General features: G+C 42.2%; 2 protein-coding genes across 2 annotated transcripts; both read left to right on the forward strand.

Annotated features, from left to right (window-relative positions):
- The first annotated feature begins 547 nt into the window (after positions 1-547).
- On the forward strand, positions 548-6406 carry arpc1b (actin related protein 2/3 complex, subunit 1B). The gene is made up of 10 exons (XM_034532170.1): positions 548-884; positions 1402-1518; positions 2258-2362; positions 3045-3267; positions 3392-3499; positions 3962-4192; positions 4279-4354; positions 5360-5559; positions 5686-5776; positions 5981-6406. Exons 2-10 carry the CDS (start codon positions 1455-1457, stop codon positions 6017-6019), a joined length of 1137 nt encoding a protein of 378 aa, XP_034388061.1. The 5' UTR covers positions 548-884; positions 1402-1454; the 3' UTR covers positions 6020-6406.
- Positions 6407-7898: 1492 nt separating this feature from the next.
- LOC117734773 (monocyte to macrophage differentiation factor 2-like) lies at positions 7899-13636 on the forward strand. The gene is made up of 7 exons (XM_034539042.1): positions 7899-7912; positions 11585-11666; positions 11935-12095; positions 12326-12400; positions 12502-12603; positions 13257-13326; positions 13433-13636. Exons 1-7 carry the CDS (start codon positions 7899-7901, stop codon positions 13634-13636), a joined length of 708 nt encoding a protein of 235 aa, XP_034394933.1.
- The last annotated feature ends 5844 nt before the right edge of the window (positions 13637-19480 follow it).

The raw sequence follows: 19480 nt of genomic DNA on the forward strand, positions 1-19480 counted from the left end.
AACTTTAGTGGTGTTTCTTCTCCGATATACATATAAATTGCCAGGGTCACAATCTATGAGCAAAGTTAGCAAACGAATGAATAAAATGCAGCTTAATGTATATTAAGTCAGAATTAGCCCTATGTGAACACCAGGCCGTTACACCATGATATATTTCCATGATCACGATCAATACAGAGTTAAGTTAGGATTAAAAGTGTCTAACCAAAGACAGCATCCATGCCTGTTTTTTAAATTTCAAGACAAAAGTGAGGGGATCTTTTGGGTAAAAAGCATGTAAACTTTACCCAAACTTGGACTTAGATTAAGGAATTATAACTCGATATACATGGGAAAGAAACGGGAGCAAATCTTTTCTATAGTTCCCCCCCCCCCCCCCTTCTACAGTTTAATCCCTCCCCTACTCCTTGTTCCTCTTTCTCTATGCAGTGGCCATCCGTCCCTCCCCCTTCTTTTTTTCCGTGTCTTTCATGCTTCTTTTCGCTTTCCCCCCTTAGTTTCTACTTCCTCCTTTTTGTAGAACATTGCATTGTGTTCATGCCCCTCCCTCCCTCTATTTCCCTTGAAAAAAAGTTTTGCTCCCATTTTTCTTTTTCAACTGTTACACCCATTTTCCGCCTCCAAGCATGAGCCTGCATACACTTCCTGTATGTCTCCCCCTCCTGAGCGTCACTGTACCCTCCTCCACTTCCCCCTCTGACCTCTCCTCAGCTCAGCTTCTCTCTTCCTGAGCTCACTCTGTCGTTGGCGTTCGCGTTGACTGGCCAGAGTCCGCGAGCTGATCCCCCCCCAATCCACCCTCATCTTTATTTGATCCGTCACCTTCCTCCGCCTCACTCCATCTCTGCAGCTATTCACCCATTCATCTCCCTCCAGCCCTCAGGGTAAGTAGCCTAGCAAATACGTAACAGTTGACTGAGTATGCTTAGACGTGTCAGTAACACTCACTCACACACACACACGCGCACACTCTGTAACTGCATTTTCAGGGGAAAAGCTAAAAGTATGCAACAGGCACTCAAACCCCCACACACTTGAGCACAGAATCGTCAACTTTCTTTTTGAAGTATTGCTTGTAAAATAACTGATGCAGATGCTTGTCTCTATTTCCTGGGTGTGGGCTCTCGCTGTGAAGGGTAGAGTTGGTTCTGGGATGTGTATTACCCTTGACCTGCATCATTCCTCTCATGCCCCTGAAAGTCTGGATGTCATTAACCCAGCCAGAAGTTCTGCGTGTCTTTCTGGGGTAAAATCAGCTCTTGAGATCGTGATGAAGAGTCCTGTGGACTCCATGACGGTTCATAACTTTATCGTGTGTTTCCTTTTTTCCGCTCCTTCCGTATAACAAGAATCTTCTAAACTTCTGTTTTTTTTCTTCACCGTTATCTCCCGGCTCACCAGACGCTGGTTCCTCACAGCCCTCCCTGGTCTGTTTTTTGAACATCTGATTGGCCATGGCGTACCATAGTTTCCTGCTGGAACCAATCAGCTGCCATGCCTGGAACAAAGATCGTAGCCGTAAGTCTGCTCGCCATCTCCGATTGGTCACTCGTGGGCTTGTATTTCAGTGTCGTTTTATTCACACGCACATCATGGAACATTCTGCTTCAACTAGCGTCTGCGCCAAAGAACAAACAGTGTAACTTTCAGTGGTTTGTGATTGGCTCCCAGGTGGGAGAAGGTATTTCCTGTTTCCTGTCAGGGGTAGCGTCTGGGGGCCTTTTCTGAGAAGCCTCTTGTTCTCCGTCAACTGCAGGAAACTAATGCCATATTTGGCTTTTTTTTTTCGATCAGCGCTTTGGGTTTCTGGGTAAAGCGGATGTAAAAAAAAAAAGAAGAAAAAGCGGTCGTGATTGAGTCACAAACTGTTGTAGTTTCACTCGACGTGTAAGACCGAAACACTTAAAAAAGTTTTTCTCAGCTTGCAGGCTGAACACTCGCCAAAGAAAATGCACACTAAAGCACCCACACTGCTGCATCTGACTCATCTGCTGACTAAAACATGTGTGGGGGTTATGCGAAGGAAGGTTGAAGTTCTTGCACATTGTCTATTTAAAGATACCATGTGTCCGTGTGCTGCCTGCAGGCAGTATTCCTGCTGTGTTTCTCTAGTTTTTCTCTGTTCTCGTGCATCGAGTCAGCTGCTCGGCGTTCCACTACGCCGATCAGCCCCGCAAACGTCTCCCTTCAGTCACCCGTTGTCCTCACGCCGATGAATTTCCTGTTTGCGCGACTTTAATGTGTTTCTGTGCCTCAGAGATCGCCCTGTGCCCCAACAACCACGAGGTCCACATCTACAAGAAGGATGGGACCAAGTGGACCAGGATCCATGAGCTGAAGGAGCACAACGGTCAGGTGACAGGTGAGACCACGTCGCGCACTCGCAGGCCTTTCCAAAACATCTTGTCTTTTACAATGTCAACCGTCCTCTCCTGTGGTACCTCAACAAAGTTGAGGTTTTAAAGAAATAGTTCATTTTGGTAATTCACGTATTTGCCACGAGAGTTAGACAAAAAGATCAAAACCACTTTCTGAAGCCGGAGCCAGCAGCTGGTTAGCCTAGCTTAGCACAAAGACTGAAAACAGAGGGAAACCGTTAGCCTGGCTTTGTCCAAAGGGAACAGATTCCAGCAACCGGCTGTTTCTGAACCTCACCAATTAACACATTTAGATTTCGTATCTTGTATTTTTAATCCGTACAAAGTGCAACAATTACACATTGTAGTTTTACTTTGTTTTGTGTGCCGAACTATTTCTCCCCGTTTCCAGTCTTTGTGCTAATATAAGCCAAACATATTAGCATAGACATCAAAGTGGACCTTTAAAGAGCCACTCTATTCCTTTCATCTTACATCTAACTTCTTAAAACGGAAAAATAAGCACTTGCAACGTGTCTCTCCAACCCAATTCTATGTATCTGTTTAGCTTCTTCTCAACCTTCTCATGTGCCCCTGTGGTGAGAAAGCAAAGTCAAAGTATATTCCTTTAAATATTGACCCTGATGCATGCACAGATATCCGATATTCGATTCCTTTCTCCTGCAGGTATCGACTGGGCCACAGACAGCAACCGTATCGTTACCTGCGGAGCGGACCGCAACGCCTACGTGTGGACCCTAAAAGAGGGCGCGTGGAAGCCCACGCTGGTCATCCTCAGGATCAACCGCGCGGCTCGCTGCGTCAAGTGGTCGCCGCAGGAGAACAAGTTCGCTGTGGGCAGCGGCTCGCGCCTCATCTCCATCTGCTACTTTGAGCAAGAAAACGACTGGTGAGCATCTCAGGGGAGAGGTTTTTTTTTTTTTTTTTTTTTTTCCTGTCTCTGATTTACATGAAAAGGTTGCATTTCATTGTCCTGATGATCCAACACGTTTGCCCGTGCTGTGATTTTGAAGGTGGGTGTGCAAGCACATCAAGAAGCCGATCCGCTCCACCATCCTCAGTCTGGACTGGCATCCCAACAACGTCCTGCTGGCTGCCGGCTGCTGTGACTTCAAATGCAGGTGGGAGTGAATCAAAAGAGGTGTGGGGACGTGTTACTATTCTTGCGAGGACATTTTAGGGACTACATTTAATACGTACTACTACCTCCGTCTACTCTGTACATCTGGAACATATATTGCCTGTCTATTTTTGTCCTTATTTACTCTACAGATTGAAAAACCCTTTGAGAAAAGGTTGATTTTTCGGCTGAATAAACAAACTGAAATTGTCTTAGACTTAAATTAAAGTCTTAATTATAAGCTAGGCTTAACTAAAGTCCAACCGTATTCCTCCTAATCAACACACACAATGATCTCATCACTTCGTATGCATTTAGCTGATTTTCACAGCACACAAATACAACATAAAGACGCCACGGAATTTATAATAAATCCAATTTCTATTGAACAACCACTGTTTTTTGTCCTCTTTGCCTCCTTCTCTCTTCCTTCCCTCTTCCCCCGACCCCCTCTCGCCCACAGGGTGTTTTCCGCCTACATTAAGGAGGTGGAGGAGAAGCCCGGCCCCACCCCCTGGGGCAGCAAGATGCCGTTCGGGGAGATGCTGTTCGAATCTGGCGGTTCTGCAGCGGCGGGGCAGACCGGAGGCGGCGGTTGGGTGCACAGCGTCTGCTTCTCCCACTCCGGCAACCGCCTGGCCTGGACCTCCCACGACTCCACGGTGTCTGTCGCGGAGGGAGGCAAGACCGGCACGTAAGAGAGGGGCGGGGCCGCATACCCGTGTGCCTGTGTGTGGGTTGTTTGTGTGCCCTCTGACCTTTTGTGCCGTGACTCCCCAGGGTGAACAGTCTGAGCTCTGAGTCCCTTCCTCTGCTGTGTGTCACCTTCATCACAGAGAACAGCTTAGTAGCAGCTGTGAGTATTCAATACATTAATATTTATTCTGAACATAATAATCAGTATATTTGATTGGATGCACATTTACTTATTGTGTGTCTGACTGACTGACTGTGGAGCTGAACCTTCAAATAAACCCAGACTAAACCAGTTAGTGTTGTTCTTTCCATATTATCTATAATGTCATATAACATGGCGGCGTTGCTGTTTTTGGTGGAAACTCCCGTCTTAATAGAATATTAAATTAATATGAATTCAACTGGGGAGTTTTTCTTCGCATTTGCAAATGTGGAACTCCAACCTCGCCGGGCTGGAGAGAACGAGAGCTGGTGAATGAAGTTCAGATAAAGAAACTTCTACATATTCAACCTTGGTCCCGACCGACGAGGTGCAGAGGCATTCCTCAAAAACCTCGGGCAAGGAATTTAAAGAATGTTATTTATTATATTTAATATCCCAGTCCGTCAGTATAAATATGCTCCACCCACCGACTCTCTGAAGACTTTAATATTAGTGCTGATCTTTTTTTTTTAATTGGACCATTTTTTTATTTTTTTTTGCAATGCGGCTCATTTACATAGAAAGGCAATGATTGTTCTCCAGATGCACGACTTCATTTAAATTTAAATTCACTCTTTGCTCGGCAGCACGGTGCATTTCAGCCTTTGCGGATTGCTTTGAGAGTGCCGTCCTTTTTTGGTGAAATCGCTCCTCAGGGTATTGAATCAGCCAACGGTGCATTATATTGCTCGTGAAGAATGTTATTTCTTCTTTTTTTCCCCCAGAAGTTACATAGTCTTGCTTTAAAGCCACCGTGTGTCCAGCTTCACTCTGGCGCCTCACAGTGGTGGTTTAAAAAAAAAAAGAGAAGATGATCACAGATGGAGACTTTGAGCTTTCTCGCTACATCTGGATATAAAAACAAAATCACAAGCGGCGTCTCGTCTCATAGGACCACACTGATGTTATACCTTCACAGGGCGTCTTTCAGCTCTTCCTCGTGTGCTCCTCCTGTTCCTCCAGGGCCACGACTGCTACCCGGTGCTGTTTGTGTACGACGGTGCCAAAACCAGCCTGACATTCGGTGGCAAGCTGGACGTTCATAAGCAGGCGGCCCAGAAGGGCATCAGTGCCAGGGAACGTTTCCAGAACCTGGACCGCCGGGCCTCGGAGACCCAGAGCACCGAGAAGGACCTGAACTCCCTGCACAAGAACAGCATCAGGTGAGGGAGCAGGAAAGAAACAACAACAAAAAATCTTATTTAAAGGGTTGATCGTCGTCGTCATCCTCTGTGCATATGATGTTGCAAAAAAAGAAGAAAGAAAGCTTGACTCAAACTATATTGCAGCCAAATCTCAGTGCTGGAAGGAGGACGAAGGCAGTGCATTAAGTTCTGCACCACCGGCATGGATGGAGGAATGTGCATCTGGGATGTTAAGGTAACACACACACACACATTGCACAGATTACACAAGAATACACTGATGTGCTCAAATGTTTATATGTGCTGTATCTAGTACAGTACTATGACTTTAAGGGCACTGGTGTCATTACTTTTAAATGATACCCACCCCTATTAGTGTCCTGCCGACTTGATGTTTTCCAAGATATAATAATAACATATGTCACCCCTTTTTTTCCAGTCTCTGGAGTCTGCAATGAAGGATTTGAAGATAGTCTGAAAAAGGAAATTTTACGTCACGCCGCCCGGCGTTTATATATTAGCTCCTGGAGATATGAAGGAAAACTGCTGCCTAATTACACAAAGCTTCTCGGCCTTATTTTAATCAGGTATTTTCTATACAAGTTAAAACGACCAGACTCGGGTCAACCAGTGTTTGTAATCCCTCTGAAGTTCTTTACTGAGCTTGTTAATAACTCCACACTGTATGACAGAGGGACTGGCCACAGGTCTGCAAATGGTACGTTATGAGTTAATTAAACTATAATCACAGAGGGCTCCGTCTGAGCCGAATGCTTAAAGCAATAATTTTTAAATATTAATCATGATGTGTTAAAAGCTTATGCTGGTCATAATATGCATTTAATAAAGCTGTTACAGTGATCAATAATGCGTGGTTCATTGCAGGTGTGTCGCGCATCTTATTGTTTTTTGGGAATCTGGAGGCTTTTAAGAACAAGAGGAAGCTCATTGTTAGGACCATCAGAAACCAACTCAAGGTCCACTTACGTCATTGTTGAGGAGATGCTCAGAATCATGTGACGTTTGCACAGATCACATGGTCTTCATCAGGAGCGTCTGAAGCTCAGTACATGAGCGTTGACATTGTTTTATTCTTTATCGACACAAAAAGTACACGTGAATGTTTTTTATATTTTGTTGACTCTCTTCAATTTGGCAAAATAAAATAATAGTAAAGGGATTTTAACATTATATCCACCAGACTCGTATCCTGGTAGTGAGAGGAAGGCTTTCAGACGGCATGTAGTCCGTCCAATGATGAGATACAAATGTACAGAAAATGTAACCGAACAGTTGAATATGAACGAATAAAATAAGAAAAAAACTTTAAATAATCAAAGTGGCTTGTCAAAAAAGGTCATTGTTAGTTGCGTGGCATAACTTTAAAAAAAAAAAACAGTATGGAAGAAGAAAACTAAGAAAAAAGAGCCAAACACTGTAGATTTCGACACTGTGAATAAAGTGTAATAATGTAAATGTGATACCAGAAATAGAAACATCTGTACATTGAGCAATGAGAAAATGAGGTTAAATGTTGTGTACAATTCTGAAATACAGTACTTCTATATAGTAAAACAAAAGCCAAGCCCTTCTCCAGTTTATCGTTAATCGATAACCCAGATGACATCACGATGACGTCATCGGGAGGGGGTGAGTAGTATACCACATCACCTCTTTCACCAACCAGGATTATTGAATTGACCCGAGTGTCAAGTCGCGTGTCTCTTTAACGGAACACAACAACAAATACAACGCAAAACAATCATGTTATATCATCAACCGGCCCCGCGCCTGCACCGCCACCTGGAGGCAGAACCGGGGCACTGCACGTCTGAATAACAACTCGGTAAATCTCCTCGGCGTGCCTGAGAGAGAGAGAGAGAGAGAGAGAGAGAGAGAGAGAGAGAGAGAAAGAAAAAAGGATGTGACAGCTTTCAGTGATGGAAAAAACATCCCACCTCGCCGAGTCGTGATGAGGTGAACCGGCGGCTGGAGCTCCAGCAGAGACTCACACTCAGAGGGAGAGAGAGAGAGAGAGAGGGAGAGAGAGAGACCACCAGCATCACCATCACCACTGTGCAGGGAACGCGGCTTGTCCCCCCCTTTTTTTGTTTGGAGAGACCATCCCCGACGCCCACACTTCCGGACTGGAGCCTCTGGAGGCAGCTGGGTCGGGATGCATCCGTCTCCCGGTGCCGCTTGAAGCTGAGGATCCAGGACGACGTCCTCCCCGGTGAAACGTCACGTTACACTCGACCTGACCGTCGCGACCGGATCGGAAGTGATCTCGGGAGGGTAGATTCAGGCTTTAGCCCTACTGTCTGTCTGCTGTCAACTGTTGCTTATTTCCACTGTAAATGAATCTTATACGGTACGTGAAATCATTTGCATTTTTTTTATTTTTTTATTATCCGGCTGATGATACAAAGTATGATTTGTAAATATGAATCATAGAGTGCTGTAGATGGAGGATGAGGATGCAGAGGATGAAGGGTTTGGGAACGAGCGGTTATACATAATAAATAAAGCAAACGTTTACATTTCAACATTTATTGGAACTGATGAGGTGATCATCCTGCAGCTCGGGGTTTATTTGCCTGACGAGCATAATTATACACACACACACGCGCGCTCGCACACACACACACACACACACACACACACACACACACACACACCTGCCACATCCCTCTTCCTCCTCCTCATCTCGTTGTCTCCTCTGTGTTTTCCCCCTTTCTGTGTGCACAGTCTTTCTTGAAAACACACAATAGGCCACACGCGCACACGCACGCACGTCCTCTCTTATATTTGAACTTGCACATGAAAGACAACGGGGTCTGGGTCCAGGTTTTCATGGATGTGTTTCACAGGTCAAACAGAGCAGACCAGGCCTGCGACTGACTTTTATTCTCCCTACCGGTGAATGTTGCTGATCGATTTCTCGATTAATCGATCGTTTGGTGTGTAAAATATCAGAAACATTGTATATAGTGTGCATCACAGATTCCCAGAGCTCATGGCGACTTCTTCTCATGTCTTATTTTTCAGGCCAACAGTCTAAAGCCCAAAAGATATTCGGTTTACACAAAAGATATTCGGTTTACACGGATATAACATAAAGAAAATCAACGTTTTGTCATGTTTTATTGGAGACTACAGGTGAAATATAATTATTATGATTTGTCCTGCATGCCATAACTATTATTCTTAAAGTTGTTAGATAAGTTGTTCCCCATTCACACTTTTTTTACACTAGACCTCAAACAATTAATTGATTTGTCAATGGAAAAAATTGCAAATATTCTGTGTTGATGAAGCTTTTAAAATGTAAAGATGTGCTGCTTTTCTGTGTTTTATATCATTAATGCACCATTTGAAAATTTGTCATTGGCATTTTTCAATAATTATTTTGACGTTTCGTATATTAAACAATTCATTTAAAAAAAATGACTCACAGATTAAACCATAGTGAAATTAATCTATTCTATATCATTTGTACACTGAAGCGAAGTCCACTAGAATATTACAACAAATGGATATTTCCACTTTCAATTATTTCTGTTTAATAAATTAATTGTTTATCCTTTAAAATAATAAAAAAATGGCTGTCACAACATCCCACACGGTGAACTCAAACATATTTAATTTATAGTGATATGCAGCTATAATAAAAGCAGCACATCCTAACATTTGAGAAGCTCGAACCAGCTACTATAATACACTGAAACGATCAATTTATTATTAAAATGGTTGTCGACTAATTATCTATCCGTGGACTAATCAATTATTTAACTAATTGTTTCAGCTTTACTGGAAGTTTCTTTTTTCCTTCTTTTTTTAAAAATTTTTTTACTTGATATACTGACACACAAAGAGCCGGCCAACAGGCTGTGAGATGAATTAATGTTCACCGTTAAGTGGACGGAGGTTTTTTTGGTTTTCACGGTTCAATAAGACGATGACAGCGTTCCTTCTGTCCGTCCTGCTGTCGTACGAGAAGAGTTATCATGTTGTTTCTGCATCTCTGCTCCTCGCTGTCCACTTAGTGTGTCTCCCTGCCTGGCCTCTGGCCTGGTAATTATGAGCCAGCTTGATAAAGTCATTAATGACCCGGCCAAGCCTGCTGGGCCTGGCACTGACCAACACACACACACACACACACACACAATCACACACACGCATACACACACACACCAAAGAGCGAGGAAGCCTTTTATTTGGGACAGGACGGTTGTTGTTTTTTTTCTGGGCTGGGATAGTTTTTTATTAATAACTCTGAAAGAGTGTCACTCTAAAAAAACAGCTGCTTTTAAGAGCAGGAGCACAATGCAGAAAGAAACATGTTCGTTGAGACATGTTTCAACCCATTTTCTTTATAATGTGAGGTGGATTCTTTCTTTTTCTCCATCCTCCTCCAGTTTTTACCTCCCGAGCAGCGACTTAATTAAAAAAAGGTTTTAAAACAGCTGACGCGTAGGAGGAGAACACCATGTTCTACCGTTTCACACTGTTGCACATCAACACATACATATAATAATAATGAATATAAGGTGGACAGATCTGAGGGTGATATCCCACTCGGACTGAAACGTCAGACGGACTTTTATCCTTTTCCCTGAGAAGATGGCTCATAAATGCATGGCTTAATGTATGTTTAGGTTATATGTGTGTTATACATACTGAACTGATCGTCCTGCTCAAAAATTCAATATATATATCTATACATGAATTTTTAATTTGAGTGGTATTCCCTTTGATGGCTTCCTGTTTCTTATTTTGAGTCCCACCAATCTTAGAACAATGTGTGTGCGCGTGTGTGTGTGTGTGTGTGTGTGTGTGTGTGTGTGTGTGTGTGTCAGTGTTAGAAAGAGATGGAGACATTTCTATAGGTCTCTTATGAAGTCTGGCTCTGCAAGATGCAGCATGAAAGTAGGGAGGGGTTGTGGTTTGTGAGTGTATGTGTGTGTGTGTGTGTGTGTGTGTGTGTGTGTGTCTTGTGTGTCTGCACGGACCTCTTTGTCCATTTGCCTTCCCGCATGGTCATGGTGGGGAAGCAGAGGGGAGACATGGTCAGGGAGCAAGAGAAGAAGATGGGAGAGATGAGCAAAGAAAGATGAAAGAAACGAGAGGAGTTTTCTGGTGTGGGAAGAGAAAAAAAAAGGAAAAAAAAAGACAATCCCTGCTCGGTGGTTTCCATGACAACAGTGACATCACTGGCGGGGTTGCTACCTCCTGAGCTGTTCTCTGTTCGTGTGTCCGTTCAAAGAGATTTGAGTTACATTTATATACATATCTGTGTGTGCGTGGGTTTTATATTTGTGTGTGTGTGTGTGTGTGTGTGTTGTTGTTGTTGTGGATATGCAGGCATTGCTGTACATGTGAATTGTTTATGGAAGAGATCATCAGGACAAAACCCTCCGTCGGTTCAGTCGATCCGTGGTTACCCGCTGTTGCCAGGCAACTGCAGTCATGGCAACAAGTTGAAGCATGATCTAGTGTTGCTAAGCAAACGGACAGGATGGGGTGAGATTTTATTAAATTAATACAAATATTATATTAAAGATGTTACCGTTTAGAATTACGACATCAACGTGCTGTTGAACGTCCTCATCTTTATGTGTTTCTGCTGCTACGTGCTTATGTGTTATTGTCTCGGGTCGGCGGCCTCTTCTTTATAAAAATATGTCCTTTTTTTACTTGATTTCACACTATAAAAGGTGATTGTAGTATGTATTTGTTCCCCAAAAAAGAAAGAAATTCATGTGGTTTTAGGACATAAAAGTTCATTATTTCCATCCCCTATAATTTTGCTTTAAGGCACACTCATGGATAATATTGTTGTATTCCTTTTCATTTATTTGTTTTTATTAGTTTCAGCTGTGTCAGTGTGTAGAGAGTTGATCCTTGTTGCATGCATCCACAGCTAATATCTTATTGTTGTTGTTGTTGTTGTTGTTGTTGTTGTTGTTGAGTTGAGTTCAGATATTAGACATTTTCTGGAGATGTGTCAACTTAAACCTGGTAATTTTTCTTGTGATTCCAGGTTTATGAACAACCGTGTTCCTCCTAACAAGAGATACCAGCCCACAGAATATGAGCACGCTGCCAACTGTGCCACGCATGCGGTGAATGCACACACACACACACACACACACACACACACACACACACACACACACACACACACACATATACACACACACAGAAAGTGATCATTAACACTCATACAGATGAACTGACTCAAATCTAGCGCTATTACATAACAGACAAAAAGAGAGACAGTGCCAGGTTCTTTTTTTAAAAGATACACCTGTGCACAATATTCCAGTTTAATCCTGTGTGTTTATCTGTCCGTGTGTCTCACGTTTCATTCGTGTGATTAATTCATTTTAGTTATGGATAATCCCCAGCCTGCTGGGCAGCTCCGTGTTGCACTTCCAGTCGGAGGACCAATGGGAGCGGCTGTCGGCCTGGGTGTACGGGGCGGGGCTCAGCTCGCTCTTCATCATCTCCACCCTCTTCCACACTGTGGCCTGGAAGAAGAGCCATCTGCGGTACAGAACAACACACTCACGCACAATACTTGTGTTGTATTTATGGTTAAAATAAATAAATAAATAAATGTAAGAGGACACTGAAAAAAAAGCTTTTCTGCATGGCCGTTTCACCTGAGACACACCAGAACTGATATGTGTATCCCTCATACTCCAAAAACACACTGATGCACTACATGTATAAACAGTGTCACTCAGTTGTCATGAGGCTGTTTGGTGTCTCTCTTCAGGTCTGTGGAGCACTGTTTCCACATGTGTGACAGGATGGTGATCTATTTCTTCATTGCTGCCTCCTACGCCCCTTGGTAAACAGACTAGCCCGCTTTTTATGTATATGTATACACGTGCATACGTTTTATACACCGCGTTTGGAGTCACGTGTTCCCCGTCCCGTGTTCCTCAACAGGCTGAACCTGCGGGAGCTGGGTCCCTGGGGGTGTCACATGCGCTGGCTGGTTTGGGTCATGGCCTCGTTTGGAACCACCTACGTCTTCTTCTTCCACGAGAGGTCGGTTCATACGTTCATCTGTTTACCGTCTCCCTGTTCATCAATCTAATCAATGTTAATCCCGTGTGCCATTTTAATCTCAACTCAAAGGTCCACCTATAACTAGTTTCATTTGAGCTTTCAAACTGCACAATCTTCATCATCGCTCAGGTTTTTTTCCCCCCCAAATTAACGTGTGAAAATTATGCAGGTGTTTGTGAGGTAACTCGAGGCTGTAACGACGCTTTGTTAAACATTTAATTTAGCTTTAAAGCAATCTCTGCACTACAATATGTTGAGGACGTTTCTGTTTGCCGACTTCGAAAGTCACACGGTCTCACATTAAAATGCATTTATTGTTAGCTTTACATACGTTTATTTAATTTAGGTAGTATAGTAACACGTTTACTAAGGTGCGCATACGTGTCGATACAACCTACGTGTGAAACCTAAACACAGAGTTGTCTGGGAAGGGTCAAAGGTCAGTGAGTCAGTGTAGCGAAAGAAATCCACATTCTTGTACAGAGGCTTATTGGCCTCTCGTTTTCACCTGACAGAAGTGTTTCGGTCTTGAGAGAGTTGAAAAACTCTGTAGCCAGTAAGTGGGACATTGAGTTGAGACTTAAGAGACTTAAGACTAATTTTCCATGCTGAATTATTCCTCTTTGTGTCAGGTATAAGATCACAGAGTTGATCTGCTATACGGTGATGGGAGTTTTTCCTGCCCTGGTCATCCTCTCAATGGTGAGCATTCAGCCTCACCCGCAGTCTTTTAAGTTTTTGTTCTCCATGTCCTCATTGTAATGTATTCAAAATGTAAACGTATAACAAGATGTCTGCTTCTCTGCAGCCGGAGCAGTCGGGGCTGTGTGAGCTGCTGGTGGGCGGAGCCTGCTACTGTCTGGGGATGGTCTTTTTTAAAAGCGACGGCATCGTCCCATTCGCTCATGCCATCTGGCACCTGTTCGTAGCTATGGGAGCGTCCGTACACTACTACGCCATCTGGAAGTACCTTTACGCCCAGCCGCCCAATCAGGTCCAGACGTCCAGATGACATCAGGGCCTCACAGGAAGTAACTCCTGTGTTTGAACTCGGAGGGGAATAACCCACGCGAGCTGTGTCCCAATTCATAGGCGGCTTCCTTTGGAAAAGCGAGTTGGCTGAACCTCCTCCCTAAATACACAGTGAAGCGTCACACTGACAAAACATAACGGTGCATTCAGGGGGATCCTCCATCAACTCGTAATGCAAACAATAAAAAAAGTGTGTGTGCTTTGAGCTAACGCTAACGTTAGCGTGCCAACATGCTCTCAATGAAAATTGTAACATGCTACGAAGGTGTGCTGTTTATTATTGAGCACAATTTCATGGCAATCCATCCAATTGTTGAGATATTTCAGCGGTGGACAGTTTGTGTTTTACGAGTTGACGAGGACATTTGAACGCACCATTGTAGGACGCCATTGGATTGTAGGACACTGGGAATTATTTTCCAATTGTTTCAGCCTGTTGTAAAAACTCTGAACTTCAAATGAGGCAGCCTGGGGAATCAGGACGCAGCAGCTTTTTATTTTATTTTTTATTTTTAAACAGTCCGATTTAGTTAAATCTTAAGTTAATTTTTAAGGAACTTTGGTTTCATTCCAAAGATCAGGGGTCGAATGACTATTTATGGAGATTTCTCTCTATGTGGTGCACATCCGGATTCAGTGTTCAGAAGTCGAATTGAAGGCATTGTCTTATTGTCAGGAGGAGGACAATGGTTACAATCAGCCGACTCGACTCTCCTAATTAGCTTCAGGACATTATTCAAAGTGTTATTATCATCATCAACAGAAGGGTTTGGTTTCATTATATTTAGGAGGTTGCGACATCAGTAATTTACTACTTATTGCTCTTGTTCCTAGTGGTGCTATCTACACTGTAGTACACTATATTTTTTATTTTAACATCAGTTGCTTCAGTCAGCGATTTACTCGGGATTTCCAAATCGAGCATGATTGTGGAATTTCTTCATTTCTTCAAAGTTGAACATACAGATCTTCATGGACTTTACTTGTGTGCTTCCACATTTACCAGGCTCTCTTACACAGTAGGTTATCAAGCTTAATTATTGACTTCTAATAAGTTTACTGTTGTTGATTATAGGTTTTAGCAAGTGAAGGCGTCATCGGTACGATTTATAACATATTTAGTAACGACGTACGGTATATGTTGACTTCATCTTTATTTTCTTCTACTGTACTTTAAGCGTCAGCTGATGATCTTCGCCGTCTACAACTTAATGAATGGGACCAGTTGATAGAGTTTGTAAACGCCACGCGGTTGAACCTAAAGAAAGGGGAGAATCACTGTTGAATTTAGCACTGCCAGAAGAGACTGACTTATACTGCCGTACCTGATAGCACACTACTACCATATACTTCTCACACTTGAAAGGAAACTGAAGCTATAGTATTGTTGAACAATCTGGCCCAATATTAAGGCATCTCAGGTGTGTGTGTGTGTGTGTGTGTGTGTGTGTGTGTATGCGTGTGTGTTTGTATGTATCCTATACTATCAGACTCCCATGAATCCAAAGCCTGTAATCGGCTGATATGTCTATGTTTACACGTGCACGCATGTACCTTGAACACATAAAAAGAGCATATTTCAAAACATGTATGTACTCTTAGTGTTAAGCTGTATGTGGTTGCACACGGTGTATTGGACGAGCTTGTATCGTATGATCAATGTGGCCGGAGGACCAAAAAGGTCAAGGCGTCTGGTATTTCATAGGCGTTAAAAAAATTTTTTTTTAAAAAACTCTGCTCCCGTTCAACATCTTTTGGCTGCTGTTTGTCTCTCAGGACTTGGATCATTTGGGCTGAAAAAGCCCCGTGAAGCCACATTCAAGGTCCACTAAAGCTGCTCCGAAAAAGAAATGCTGGGCAGAAATGCGTTATGAAAGAAACCAAACAGGACCTTTAATGGCAGATATACATTGTCATACAAACACAAAGGATTATTACAGCAGCAGGATTAGTTTTAAATGAAGAACCAGAACGCATACAGTCACCAAATCTGACCAAACCCTCCAAAATTGCTTTAAAAATCCAGTGATAAACACTAATTCGATCCAGTAGCTCTTGAAAAAAAAAAAAAAATGTTACCCCCCTTATAATGTTAAAGATATTTATTTTTCAAGTACTGGATCACTTATTCTTTAAATAGTCAAACTTTAGTAATCTTATCAAAAAATTATAGAACAAATCTGCACATTTTTAATAAGGGAGCAGCTGTGCTGTCTCCTTTGCTGCCTCAGTGCCCTCGAGAGGGTCGTCTCAAATATACTTTCATAATGTTCATTCCTCAATATTACTAAACTCACCAACCAGCATATGAATGCATCATTAAACTGTAAAGTTAAAAAAAGTTAAAACGTAAATTCAAAGAACCCTATTAATTACTTTTTGAGACACCCGACCAACAAAAAAAGACACTGTGTTGAGAATAACCTGGAAGTAACACAAATATTTGTTGTTGGCATTGTTTACCCCTTAGTTTTTTTTTGTCATTAGGGAGTGATCATTTAATGTCAGAGCAAATATATTGTCACAATGGACTGGGGATTACATTTGTCACACTGTGGATATCGTTAGTTTGGAATGAAATTTGTCAGATATACTCTCAAATGTAAGAGTACCTTTTAGTATTTGTACTCTAAGTGTGTACTCTAAGAGCGTTGAGCTGGTTCGGAGTACTCAGGGGGGTATTAGACAGTATTTTGACTTGCTCTGCAGTCAAGTTTGGTGACGCTGAGATGAAGTATTTGAGGTTCAATGTTTGTTTGTCTTGTCTTGAATTTAATATCTGTCTCATTAATGCCCACCTGACTTTGTATAGAGTTTTGTAAACTCTCCATGAGGCCTTCATGGACCCTCTGTACATTGTTTATAGACGCGCTGTGATTGTGGAGCTGCTGACTCTGTTCTCAGTGCTGCTGGTGTTTTCTTTACGAGACGGATTATATTATCTCATATTCTTTCTCTCTCTAGTTTTAATATTGTTTTTTTTTTGTGTGCGTGTGTGTGTGTGTGTATCTGTGGTGCTTTTGTGCTGTGATAAGCCTATATGATGCCTACTATGCTTTTATCTTTTCTATTTCTCTTGTAATAAAAAAGCCTTTTCATGCAGTATATTCCTGTATTCAACATTTTGTAACGTTTCACCTATTTGGAAAAATCACTTTTTCCTCCACTGAAGCTGTTTATTGCTATTTAGTTCATATCATACAATGAAATATAAACATATGAAGAAGAACAAAAATGCTATTTGCATCCATGCAGTATGATCTTTGGAATTCATGTTTTAACCCCTTTTTCAGCCTATTTTTGAATCAACCAAACTTTCATGTCAATGATAGTGAATTGAGCTGCATTTGATAAGATTTAGAATCACATTCCTCCTATTTGAGAAAGCATTGGTGGATGTTAAAACACATTCCTGTTATTAACATAAAACCAAAAGAATGTGGAGAGAATTAAATCTATAATTTAAGTATAGTCATTCTTGAACATTCACCCATTTTCCATTTAATGAATGAAACAAGGGAAATGTAACTATCATCAATTATACATACATTATATATATATATATATTTAATATATGGTAGTACTGAAAATTATATAAATAACAAAAAAATAAATAAAAGTAGGTCCTAATTAAAGACAAACCACTTGTGTGTTAATGATAACTATGTAACTTTTAAAATATGATTAATTACATTCCATGCTACATTATTAAATAAGTAATCATATGAATGATTGCAGACAAATCATCGGCCTAAAACCATGACATTTTGAAAAAAGAAATTGTTATGATATATACATTTTATAATAAAAAGGTTTACATGTTATAATAAATATTGCTTCACAATTGCATTGTTACACTACACATATCGTGTTTATTTCTATAACAAATATTTATTTAATGATTGTATTTATTTAACATTAAACTATTCCCCGTGATCCCACCGCGCCTCCATTGTGGTGCACCTGCCGCGGGTGTCCGCCAGGGGGCGGTGTGTCCGCGCACACACTCGGGTGCCAGAGCAGGTGCGCCGAGGTGAGACGGCAGCGGAGAGCTCGGCTGTTTCCGTCGCGGCCCGGCAGCGAACCGCTGTGGATGAGGGGAATGCGGCTGCCGGAGGCAGCAGGCATTGCTGGACACTCGGCGGAGATGTGCGTACGGAACCAGGAGCCCTCCGCGGTTGGCTGTCGTCCAAGTTAACGGGCTGTTTTGGGGGTGAAGTGTGTGGCGACCACGGACGGCTGGGTGTCGCTCTCTGGGTTCCCCCCCCTCCTCCTCCTCCGCCTCCTCCCACCCTTCTCTTTATTTTTCCGGGGATTTTCTTATTTTGTAGGAGAGACGGAATGAGAGAGAAGCCAAGAAGGATTCCCCAGCACCATGGAGCCACGCAATGCAGGCAGCGTGAGTACTAACGCAACAGACACCCGGCGGAGCCCCTCTGGGGACTGGGCTCGTCGCTGCTGGAACCGCACAACTTTTCTTTTTTCCAGGATCTATTTTTTTTATTTGTTTCGCTCACATTTACAGGCAGACGCGACACATTTTCTTTACATTTTAATTTTTTTTTAAACCACACTCGCAGTTAAGCATTTAATTGTCATTGAACGTTGTTCGCGTGTCAAAAAAAAAAAAAAACAGTGTTTCCGCTAATTGATAATTAATTGCGCGTGATGCGCTCGACCGCAATCAACCGGACGCACCTGCTGACCGCGCGAGGCCGACTCGTTTAGTTTTCTAGTGCGGCGCCTGAGGACTCATCTGCGGATTAATCTCTGCCTTTTTGTTGCTCCGCCGGTTGCTACTGACGACCACGGAGCCCAAAGTCGTAAACAGACCCGCGTAGACGCAAGTTCTGTCTCATTTGATGTGACCTGGGTTTTTAAAGGTGTCAAGTTTTTTTAAAATTTTATTTCTGACCTTCTGGCAGTCTAGACAAGGACAGCCGGGCGAATGAAAAGGTGGAGAAGAAGTTGAAGTCTGTGTGACATGGTTACCAAATGTAACGCCACATCCATAGGCCACAAAAAACAAAATCCACCCAAATGCAACATTTAGGCCTCAAGTCTATCTCAGTTTCTCGTGTGCACGCAGCAGGAGGGGGTTTGTTGGTCCCAGGATTGAGTTAACTGCGGCCAAGTAGCCAGATTATTGTGGATTAGCAGGCATTTAAAATAGTCACATTATCCCACCAGTGCCTGCAGTCGGCTACAACAACACCTTTTTTTTGTCTTCCTGCCAAATATTTGCAGCAAGGAAATTTATATATATATATATATATATATATATATATATATATATATATATATATATATATATATATATATATATATATATATATACACACGGTGTGAGTTTCAATCAGATCAGAGCAGAACAGTTCATGAGGAGATGCTTTCACCTGGTGGCATAGCTGGTGCTCCACTGGCTGTCACGTGCCCCAGTTGCTTCCTGATCTTCGGGTCAAAAGAGGTCACGCAAAGCCAAGAGTGAAGCACGCTCACCTTCTGGGACGGACGATACGATGCAACGCAATCAGAAACAAAAATATAGAATATTAAAGCTGGACAGAAGGTTAATATAGTAAAAATAGCAAATATTTATGTGTTACGGCTTTTCAAATGTGATGGTTATACAACAAAATGAAAATTCAGGTTGTTTTGGACTGTTGATCCGACAGAACAAGCAATCTGAAAAAGGCCATACTTTCTATAGTTTTAGAAATGCATTATTTAAATGATTTATCAGAGAAATATAGGAACAATTTGAAAAATTTGAGCCTTTAAAAACCGCTGATCAGCTTTCCATTTTCTAAGGATTTTTAGTGGT

Source organism: Cyclopterus lumpus, chromosome 1 (genome assembly GCF_009769545.1).
Source record: "Cyclopterus lumpus isolate fCycLum1 chromosome 1, fCycLum1.pri, whole genome shotgun sequence".
Classification (NCBI taxonomy): Eukaryota; Metazoa; Chordata; class Actinopteri; order Perciformes; family Cyclopteridae; genus Cyclopterus; species Cyclopterus lumpus.

Excerpts from the sequence above, each read along its gene's own strand:
- arpc1b (XM_034532170.1), top strand. The coding sequence starts at position 1,455 with ATGGCGTACCATAGTTTCCTGCTGGAACCAATCAGCTGCCATGCCTGG. Across the intron at positions 3,500-3,961 it reads TGCTGTGACTTCAAATGCAG|GGTGTTTTCCGCCTACATTA; the intron begins GTGGGAGTGAAT and ends TCTCGCCCACAG. Across the intron at positions 5,560-5,685 it reads CTGCACAAGAACAGCATCAG|CCAAATCTCAGTGCTGGAAG; the intron begins GTGAGGGAGCAG and ends ACTATATTGCAG.
- LOC117734773 (XM_034539042.1), top strand. Across the intron at positions 12,401-12,501 it reads GCTGCCTCCTACGCCCCTTG|GCTGAACCTGCGGGAGCTGG; the intron begins GTAAACAGACTA and ends GTTCCTCAACAG. Across the intron at positions 12,604-13,256 it reads GTCTTCTTCTTCCACGAGAG|GTATAAGATCACAGAGTTGA; the intron begins GTCGGTTCATAC and ends TCTTTGTGTCAG.